Genomic DNA, 11,327 nt, shown 5'->3' with positions numbered 1-11,327 from the left:
TTGTTCAGTGGGGTGTTTTAATTTTGGTTCCAGGTAGGCTGAATAGTATCAGCAGTTTTGGATAGACTCAGTTTTGCAGGGTAGACTCAGTAATTCTGGGTAGACTTAGTAGTTCTGGTGGATGCCAGCAGCTGCCTCTGTGTCTGTGATTGTGCAGGTGCCTGGATGTCTGAGCCCATTCAGTTGGTTGTGGATACTAATTACCCAGACCCAGTTATTATACAACATCTATCTGGATCAAAATTGTACCACATAAATATGTATAATTACAATGTGTGAATTAAAAATTTTTGAAAGAAAAATTCATTATGTTGTTGTTAACTATAGTCACCATATTAGTCAGGTTGTGCTACTATAAATAAATAAACAAACAAATAAGTAGAAAAAAGAACAATCACAGAAATTACTTGAACTTGTTAAGTGAAGAGAACAGATATGATGTTGATGGGGTTGGGAAAAGGGGGAGAGAGAGGGAGGAAAGGATGGAATTGGTAAAGGGCCATTAAAATCAACTGCAATGTATAATGAAAAATAAAAAATAATATGAATTAAAAAACAAACAAACAAGACCTGAGATGGGTAATATATAGTGAACACAAATTTCTACAAAATACTTAAACAGTACTGGCATATACTGAGTGTTGTTATTATTAATATCAATATTTTTGGAATTTTTTCCCAGCTGTGACATTTTTGAAAATTTTGAATTTATGTTTTTATTATACATTTTTTTTGGCAACAGATTGTTGTTACAATACATGCATGCATTTTATAATGATCTAATCAGCATTTTTTATCATCCAGAGTCATATTTAACCAACCATCTGTCTATTTTTCACTGTACTTGAGAAATATTCACTGAACATATACTCCTGACCAAAACTGTACTAGGCATCATGGGTGCAAAGATATATGAGATAAAGTTCTGAAATTTCAATATCCAAAAGTAAAAAACAAATCAGTAAAGTCACTGTGTCTGAAATAAAAGTGGATTGAATGAAAAGAAAGGAAATCTTTGAGTTAATTTTATTCACATTACATCAGAAAACATCTTTGTAAGTGAGTTTCCAGGGAAACATTTCCAAGAAAGTTACACATCCTGTCATTTCTTAGGATTTATTTTAAACATGTATGATTTGATTTATTAACAAACAAAAAAAAATTATTACTGAAGATAATAGAGAAAATGGCAGGTTTTATTTATAAAAACTTTAAAGTACTGGTTAGAAAGTGAAAAGTGTGATCCAATATATAACATTATAAACAATAGCTAAAGTAGGTAATAACCCAAAGGAAAAGGCCACGAAAAAATTGCTTTGCAAATTATTCAAAATATTGGAAGGAGGAGGCCAGGCTTTCAGGTCCTCGGTATTGTGCATAATGTTATTCACGAGAGTCCTGCAATGGCCCTTCATTAAGAGCTTTGCTGAGGAGTCTCCTCAGAGCCCCTTTCATGTCCCTGTTCCTCAGACTGTAGATGAAGGGGTTCAGCATGGGGGTGACCATGGTGTACATCACCGAGGACATCAGACTTGCACTAGAGGACAGTGAGGCTGCAGAACTGAGGTAGACCCCAAGACCTGTGCCATAGAACAAGGAGACCACCGAAAGGTGAGACCCACAGGTGGAGAAGGCTTTGCACTTGCCATTGGATGATGAAATTCTCAGGATGGAGAGGAAAATCTGAGAGTAAGAGAAGAGGATCCCAGACAGAGGGAAAACACCTAGGACAATGGTAACAAAATAAACCACTATGTTATTGATGAGAGTTTCACAACAGGCGAGCTTCAGCACTTCGGGAAGATCACAAAAAAAGTTTGCAATTTCCATGCTTGTGCAGAAGGACAACCTCAAAGCAGTCAAGGTCTCCAGCAGGGAGCCCAAGACACTCATGATCCAGGACCCCAGAATCAAACATGCACAGAGCCGGGGGTTCATGATGACCATGTAGTGCAGAGGGTGACAGATGGCCACAAACCGGTCGTAGGCCATCACTGTCAGGAGAAAACTGTCCAGGCATCCAAATACAATGAAAAAAAATATCTGGCTGAGGCAGCCTGCAAAGCTGATATCTTTGCTCTGCATCAGCATATTCACCAGCATCTTTGGGATGGTTGTGGAGGTGAAACAGATGTCTACAAAGGACAGGTTGGAGAGGAAGAAATACATGGGGGTGTGGAGGTGGGAGTCTGAGATGCTGGCCAGGATGATGAGCAGGTTCCCAAGCACTGTGACCAGGTACATGGAGAGGAACAGCACAAAGAAGAGGGACTGCTGGTCAGAGTTCCCCGTGAATCCCAGGAGGAGAAAGTTCTTCTCTCCTGTTTGGTTTCCTTCTTCCATGGGGCTGCTGTGTTTGCTCAGAGGAAGGGGGAAAAGGCAAGACAAAGTTCATTCTAAATAAACATTCTCTAGAATGAGAGCAATAGCCTTTATTTAAACCCGGGTGACTCAAGAAGTCATTCGTTTTGGCTAACCATTGGATTCTATTGTGGACAAGTTGTGGCTACTATCACTACCTGTTAAGATTGTCTCTAGGACAGTGGTCTCAAATTGTTGGAAAGATTGTCTCTAGGTCAGTGGTCTCAAATTTTAGTCCCTGGAACAGTAACATCACATCACCTGGGAAGTTGTTAGAAATGTGTGTCGTAAGGCCCTGGTGTGTACAGCTGGGACTTTGTGATTTAACAAGCCCTCTCGGGAATTCTGATGCACGCACAGTTTGAACACCACCATTGCAGTTCCCACATTCCTAAGCAGCGCTCCCTTCCCCAGCATCCCTGGGGGCTGCTCTTGCCCTTTCTGCTTAATCCATGGTGGAAGGAAGATTTCCTAAATCTAGGCAGATTTTCAATCAGTGGAAGGCTCTTTTTGTCATTGTGCTGCCTCTCTGTGATGTGTACTTGTTAAATACTCTGGACCTTGGGTGCTTCTTCTGCTAAAAATGATTAATAACCACTGTTATTATGAATCACTGTTTCCATTTCAATTTTATTACGATCGTATAACTTCGTATAATGTATGCTATACGAAGTTATTACGCTGAATCCATGGTGGAAGGAAAATTTCCTACATCTAGGCAGATTTTCAATCAGTGGAAGGCTCTTTTTGTCATTGTGCTGCCTCTCTGTGATGTGTACTTGTTAAATACTCTGGACCTTGGGTGCTTCTTCTGCTAAAAATGATTAATAACCACTGTTATTATGAATCACTGTTTCCATTTCAATTTTATTACCAATTCTTTATATACCTTCAAAAAAACATGAAATTTGATGGTGTAGTATCCTAGAGTTTTACATGTAGCAGTGAATGTTATGTACATTTTTCATCATCTGATTCTCATCGGATCAAAATATTCCACCCAATGGAAATGGCTATTTAAAAGTTGCACATTTCTAGACATTTACTTTCTTTCTAAGATTTTTAATAAAAAATGTTAGGATTAATTTTAATTTTATATTTTTTCTTTTAGGATAATCTATAAATGACCTTTCTCAGTTGTTAAAAGTTAAAATATTTCCTTATTCATATTCTTGTAATTCATCATCTGTGTCATAATTGTTAAGTAGGCTGTCAAAGTTTTTGTTTTATATATTTATCTATTTTCATAATATGCTTAAAAGTTGAGTGGAGAAATTCATCTAATATTAATTTTGCCTTTCATAAAATTATTCCTTTTTCCCTTTATTCTCCCAGGGAACTATAGAATCATGTATACTTGTTACAAGAAAGATAGCATTATAATATTACTGGAGATTCTATTAAAATTATAAACTAATTTGGAAAAAACTGGACATCTTTATTATGTTCAGATTCCTAGTCAAGTAGCAGGAATTTCTCTGAAGATATTTCAATCCTATATGAGTAAACATTTCTGCAGTTTCTTAGAAATGTCTATTATACTCATTTCTTGTTAACAGAACTTAGTGTATTTTAGGTTTAATGTTTTTCCAAATGATATCTCCCCACTTTTTCTCTGTTATTGCTATTATATAAGGAAAGCTTTTGTTTTTTATCTATTGATGAGGTGAACTGTTACTTTTCTGGTGTGTCTTATTAATTTCACAATTTAGTATTCATCTACTTTGGCAGTATAATATTAATTAATAACATTTATTTATCTTCTATGTCTTACTGCATTGGGCTGAAATTTCAAAACCCCGTTCCAATTTATAATGAGCTGGAATTCTTATTTTTCTTTTTCCCCCCTCAAGGGAATAACCCTACAGTTTTGTAATTTAATATTATGCTCATCATGACTAAAATATATAATTTTTTATTATGTTAATTTGTATTATTTATTTCTGGACACATTGGAGGAATTTAAAGATGGTATGAATAAATGTTCAATGACTATATAGAAAAAATAATGTTAAATCTTACCTCCATACCTAAAAATAAATTATAACATTAAGTATAGAAGAAGGGACTACATAAGATGTCTAAAGGAAATTTAAATAAATATGTAGATATAAATTTATGCATTGATATATATATAACCTTTGAAATTAAAAGTTTTTCTTTGAAATTAAAAGTCTTTGATGGAAATAACAGAATAGATAAATAATGGAACCATAAACTAAACTTTTGAGTTAAAAAAGTTTCATGCAGTAAATTAGAATGTAACAATAATCTAGTTATGTGATAATGGTTAATAACTTTAATCTCTAAAATCTTAAGAATAAATCATAGAGAGATTAATGCATTGCTGGGAAAAACGCATAAAAATATCAAAGATCCCTATGAAGAAATGGAAAAAGTGTTTAAAAAATTTTCCATTCTTAGTATTAATCAAAGAAATAAAAATTAAAATGAAGATACCCTTTTTCAATGAGGGAATTATTATCTCATTTTTTCTTTTAGTTTAAAAATGCAAAATTCTACCATGAGGAAAGAGAAATAACATTTCAGATTCTCCTATTAAAAGGTCCTTGGTCTCCTTCTGTGGGCTGGAGAAAATAAGTTAGCATATAGATCTTTTCTAATTACACACATATTTGCACAGGAATAATTATCTTCAACAAGATACACCAGAATCTGAACAGTGTTCATCCTTGAGTGGTAATATAAACGTTGATTTTTAGATTCATTTTCTGGTATATTTTTCAATAATTTCAAGTGAATAACTATGTAGTCTGTTCTCAAGAAATAAAAATTTCAAAATTTGAAAGCATCGACAATAACATTTTAGAAAAGAAACCTTGTTAAAGTAGAACTTAGCAGGCAAAGATAAAAGCAGATGAAGAAAAAAGATAAATGCACTAAAAAAAAGAAAGACTCTAGAACTGAAAAATCAATTTCAGAGCTAATTTTTAGCATTAACTAATGAATAGATCAAAAAAGACAGAAGTGTAAGGGAAGGGATAACAAAAGAGAGAAAGAACAGAAATACCGAGATATAAGAATGACGAAAGTGGACACAGAGATAAGCGCTCAGGTTCCGTAGATGATATTACTTACACCTTCATGCTCAAGGCATTAATATCATGAAAACCAAACTTATTTCTTAGAAAATGTGTGTGCAAAGTTCATTCAGGATGGAGGATAACACATCAATCAACAAGGAAAAAATTAAACTAACAGCAAAACTTACCTCCAGAAATGCACTTTAGACCCCTGTGCCAGGAGCAATAGCAGAATTCCCCTTTAAGTATTAAAGAAGAAAAGTAAGTTTATGATCAATAATTGTTTATTAGTGCCCTGGAAGTTCTAATCAATGAAATACAAAGAGAAAAACAAATGAAAGCTAAGTGTTGAAGAGGCAACATATCACTGTGTTCAGATGATGGCTGCAGGTAGTGAATTGGTGGCCGGAAACCTACTGTGTCTGAGCATTTTAGTAAGTTGTTGATCCAAAACAAATACAGAAAAAAAGTAGCCATTCTAATGTGGCATTCAGTGGCATGTAGTACATTCAGAACGTTTTGCAACAATTGCATCTCTCTAGTTCCAAACATTTTCATCACTATGGGAGCTCTGTCCTCACTTTGTAACTTTTCTATAAGCATAAATTAAGCAAAAATATAATGAACAAAATGTAGGCACACGTGAAAAAGGATAACATTCCTATGTACAGTTGAAGTTCTTAGAAAATAGACCTTGATCATCTCAAATATTAATAAAAATATAAAACTCCAGGAACAGGGGCTGGAAACTTGTAAGCAGTCAACAAATGAGAGTAATAATAAGTAAAATTTATGTTGGAACTTTGTATGACAAGCACTTGTGCTATGCTTTATATCTTAGCTTATATTGTCATTATCACTTTTTTTTGGTTTAACAAATAAAAATGTGTTTATAGCAATGCAGTGATAATAAATAAAATGAATAGGTGTCCACTAGCTATTAGAGGCTATTAAAATACATCACACACGTGATCTCCTCCAATGTCATCTTAACATTAATTCTATGGACCGGATAACACTAATATCCCCATTATACAAATGTGAAAACAGAGACACAGAAACTTTCAGTAAGGTAATGTCAGAAGATATATGAAATGGGCTGGCAAGCTTTTACTACATGGAACCTCAGAAAATGTTTTATAAGTGAATGAATGAATGAGTAAGATATTGCAGATAAAAGAATACAAGAGCATCCCTGATAGGAAAAATGGAAGTACTTGTGATGACTACAGAAAATGACTGAGATGATTGGGTATAAACTTTTGAGAGATGCTGCAGGCTAAGAGAAAGTCCATTTTTATTGGGAAGGTAAGAGATCCTCAGAATTGTGTTCCAGAAGAGAGTGGAAGCAAGATGAGAGGAAGCTGAGGGGAAGAGAAATTGGGAGAGATACAAGAATAGGTTGCATAAAGTGCTTTGAGTGGATGGACTCTCATGAACACATTATCACCATTTTTGCCAGACAAGTTCCTCCTGTGAGAGCGCTGCCTGTCTCCACACCTGTTTCTCACACAAGGTGCTCTAATGGTGTTGCAGAACCTTGAGTTCCCTGGGTCATTTCTTCCTTTGGTGATGGAGGTGGCATGAGGCATAAGTCCTCTGGAAGGTTCCAGTTGACCTCCCTCCTTCCTGTGACAGTAGAGTTGCAGGGAAGAGGAATCAGGAGCTTGTTTACTTTTTCAAAGGCCTCAGAGGTAGAAGTCTCAAAATGCTCATTAAATTAATTTCTCTTTGAGCAGTTTGGTTCCCATGAGTGAGGCAGCCAAAATGGAAAGAAAGTTATGTTCTGCTAGTTTTGTATCCTTGGAAACATCTTGGAAACCAGATGTGTGTATCCTTTTCCCCAGGCCTTTTTGCTCATGGTATTTTTTACCTGGATCTGACCTACATTTTCCATTGTCCTCCTCTGTGAGCATTTTCTAAATATTTGAGGTAGGCTTTTGCTTGTTTGGTCTATCAAAGGCATGAACAGGAACATTTTTGGAGACACTTTGAGTCCCAAGCACCTTAACTTGCAGTTGTGAAACGGGACCACACATACTCCAAACAAAACTATTCCAATGACTTTGCCACAACTTCTATTCCTACTATTGAAGGTGCAATGTATCCATGTTTTTGCTAAGTGACTGTGAATCTCCTCATGATGAGAAGTAGAGTCTGTTTTTCCACCTTGGAATCTGGGGTAGACTTAGAATTTTTTAGTTGCTTTGGCCTGTAGAATATCAGGGAAGTGACAGTGTGCCTGAAATACTCTGTGCCAGAAAATAGAATAAGAACTGTGGACACTGAGCTCAACAAGAGAACAGGATCCTAATAGAAGCATGAAATCCCATAACCAGCTATTAACCACTCATTGTCCTTGATTTGATACAATAAAATATCTACTAATGTGTCTAAGATTGTCTGCATTGGGTCGAGCCCATGGTGCACTCGGGAGAGTGTGGCGCTGGGAGCATGGTAGCGCTCCTGCCGCAGGTTCAGATCCTATATAGGGATGGCTGGTGCACTCACTGTCTGAGCGCGGTGCAGCCGGTCACAAAAAGGATAAAAAAAAAAAAAAAAAAAAAAAAGGTTGTCTGCATTAACAGAAAGAGAATATAAGGTTGTGATAGAGAAATGAATGATAGACACAAAAGGGAGAAGCTGTGGTGTCAGAAATTCTTACACAATAGGATTTTATAAATGGCCTTAGTTGATAAGCATAGTTTATTCCATAAACTAGTGTAACTTTATCACTATATGAGACATATGGTAATCTCCAAATGGTTTCTGATCCAACGATGGGAATTACTTTGGGAGAGCAGAAAAACAATGAAGGGAAAATATATATTTGACAGAGAAGAATGCTTAATAGTGGAAAATTGCTTACAATTTACAAAGCATTCAAAATCAAAGAAATTGAAAGTACTGGATATAATAAAAGGAGCAAGTTATATGTCCATGATCTGATTAAACAATAACAATTTCTGGATCTGAGGATATAAACCCTGTAATCAGATAACTGCCTGTTTCCTAGTTTATGTCCCCAAATATCCTTCAGTGTCCTTTTTATGTCTTTGTTCCTCAGACTGTAGATGAAGGGGTTCAGCATGGGAGTGACCACAGTGTACATCACTGAGATTGTTGAACTCAACTGTGAGTTGTGTGAAGCAGCAGAGCTAAGGTACACACCGAGGCTTGTGCAGTAAAATAAGGAGACAACTGAGAGGCCAGAAGCACAGGTGGAAAATGCTTTATACTTCCCCTGAGCTGATGGAATTCTATATATGGAGGAAACTGTCTTAGAGGATGAGTAAACTATACCAGCGAGGAATCCCACACTCAGCTGTGCTGATGCAAAATACATCACCAGGTCATTAAGAAACTAGTCATAACACACAAGATGGACCACCTGTTTAAGTTCACAGAATAAGTGGGGGATTTCCATTTGTGTACAGAAGGACAGCTGTGACACCATTAAACTATGTAACAAGGAATGTGGGACACTTATGATCCAGGACACCAGAACCAGCCATCCACAGAGCTGAGGATTCATGATGACTGTGTACTGAAGGGGGTGACAGATGGCCACATGGTCAGGAGGACTCCGTCAAATCCTGCAAAGTTTATGAAAAAGTACATCTGGGTGATGCAGCCTTCGTAGGTTATGACTTTGTTCTGTGTCTGTATGTTCACCAGCATCTTTGGGATGGTGGTGGAGATGAAACAGTTGTCCAGAAAGGACAGCTTGGTGGGGAAGAAGTACATGGGTGTGTGGAAGTGGGAGTCTGAGGTGGTGGTCAGGATGACGAGCAGGTTTCCAAACAAGGTGACCAGGTTCATGGACAGGAACAGCCCAAAGAGGAAGGGTTGTAATTCTGGTTCCTCTAAAAATCTCATAAGAAATTTGTGTATAATTCTCTGGTTTCATGTTGTGAAGGGTACTGCCAAAGGAAAAAACAAAGAAACAAAAATCCCCGAAAAAACAAAAGAATAAAGAGATAGAGAGAAAAAGAACTTGAAACAAACATGCCTTAGTAACCTATCAGAAGTGGTATTATTTATATTCTACAGCTATGACAGTATTCCTGTATTTTTGTAACCATCTGGTCCCCTTTAAGTGATTCCTCATCCCATGTCTGATTATGAATTCCAGTCCCATGTTTACCCTTTTCTCAAGAGGTCATGTATTCAAAAATTTTAATAACAAAAGTCTAAACTATAATTGAACAGTATCGAAAAAGAAACATTTCTACAGTAAATTATGTAGAAAAATTCAAGCAAATTAAAAGTATCATACACTATTCAGATGGTCATAAGTGCTGTGAAGTAAAAGAAAGAAGGTAAAAAGGAAAGAGTGGATGGGCTGTGTTATCTTTTTACTGTGCATTCAGGGAAGGTGGGCTGACAAGGTCACATCTGAACAAAGACCTCAAGGAAGACTAGACAGGAGCCACAAGGATATTTGGGAATGTGTGTGCCCAGCAGGAGGAATGTCCAGGGAAAACATCCACAGAAATTTGAGTTTTTTAGATGTCTGTGGCTCAAAAGGAAGTCAGGTTGGCTGGAGAATGAGCAAGAAGAGAGTGATGGGAGATGGTGTCACAGAATGTTGAAGAAGGAGGTACCCTCATTGCTGCCGAAACTTAAAGACACACGAAGTCCCTCTCTCCAGATGTTGTATTTACACTGTAATAGATTGGCTTAAAATGTACTCTTGAATTTAAATGCATTTGCTCTTTATTTCCACAAGTTGCCTTGAGGTCTTGCATCTGTATCATGAGTCACTTTCTGGAACACATTGAGCCCAGGTCCCATTTCTCTGAAACGACGCATCATGCCTAAAAGGACATACAGATGCACACACACATGCACACTCAGCACGCACATACACAGAACATGTATACACATAAAGCAAAGAGACTTCTGGGGACATATTAACCATATTCTTCTGACCCCCAATGACATGTTACAGAGGAGTGAATACCTGGCATGTTTTCATTATTAAATTATCTTTCCGTTTTCATATGGTTATGTTCTGCCCTCTATTTAAAGAAATATATAGAAAAAATCTGTGTCATAAACACAGAGAGAGGAAATAAAAAGACCTCATGGGGAAAAAAAATCTAACAAGCTCAGGTGGTTCTGAGAGACTGAAAAAAACAAAGCTTCCTTAGTTATGTCCACATCCAAAAATCCTTACATCCCTTTCATACCCAGAAAAAAATAATAAAATACTCTTGAATTTAAATGCATTTGCTCTTTATTTTCACAAGTTGCCTTGAGTTCTTGCATCTGAATTATGAGTCACTTTCTGGAACACATTGAGCCTTGGTCCCCTTTCTCTGAAACCACCCATCACCCCTAAAAGGACACACACATGCACACACACATGCACACTCAGCATGCACATACACAGAGCATGTATACACATAAAGCAAAGAGACTTTTTTTTTTTGTGACCAGCCGCACCGCGCTCAGACAGTGAGCGCACCAGCCAGGCCATCCCTATATAGGATCCGAACCCGCGGTGGCAGTGCTGCTGCGCTCCCAGCGCCGCACTCTCCCGAGTGCACCAGGGGGTCAGCCCAAAGCAAAGAGACTTCTGGGGACATATTAACCATATTCTTTTGACCCTCAATGACATGTTAGAGAGGAGTGAATACCAGGCATGTTTTAATTATTAAATTATCTTTCCAAGTGAATACCTGGCATGTTTTCATTATTAAATTATCTTTCCGTTTTCATATGGTTATGTTCTGCCCTCTATTTAAAGAAATATATAGAAAAAATCTGTGTCATAAACACAGAGAGAGGAAATAAAAAGACCTCATGGGGAAAAAAAATCTAACAAGCTCAGGTGGTTCTGAGAGACTGAAAAAAACAAAGCTTCCTTAGTTATGTCCACATCCAAAAATCCTTATATCCCTTTCATACCCAGAA

At 36.8% G+C, this 11,327-nt stretch overlaps 1 protein-coding gene and 1 pseudogene across 1 annotated transcript; both read right to left on the bottom strand.

Annotated features, from left to right (window-relative positions):
• Positions 1 to 1,383: 1,383 nt before the first annotated feature.
• LOC103603602 (olfactory receptor 7C2-like) lies at positions 1,384 to 2,343 on the bottom strand. Its single transcript, XM_008588161.1, has one exon. It carries the CDS (start codon positions 2,341 to 2,343, stop codon positions 1,384 to 1,386), a length of 960 nt encoding a protein of 319 aa, XP_008586383.1.
• Positions 2,344 to 6,912: 4,569 nt separating this feature from the next.
• Positions 6,913 to 10,220, bottom strand: LOC103603601 (annotated as a pseudogene).
• Between the last annotated feature and the right edge of the window lie 1,107 nt (positions 10,221 to 11,327).

Source organism: Galeopterus variegatus, unplaced genomic scaffold (genome assembly GCF_000696425.1).
Source record: "Galeopterus variegatus unplaced genomic scaffold, G_variegatus-3.0.2 Scaffold4695, whole genome shotgun sequence".
NCBI lineage: Eukaryota > Metazoa > Chordata > Mammalia > Dermoptera > Cynocephalidae > Galeopterus > Galeopterus variegatus.
Note: the sequence above shows the minus strand (reverse complement) of the source record. Positions and strands in the feature narration are given on the sequence as shown.

Coding starts and splice junctions, on each gene's coding strand:
- LOC103603602 (XM_008588161.1), bottom strand. CDS start 2,343: ATGGAAGAAGGAAACCAAACAGGAGAGAAGAACTTTCTCCTCCTGGGA.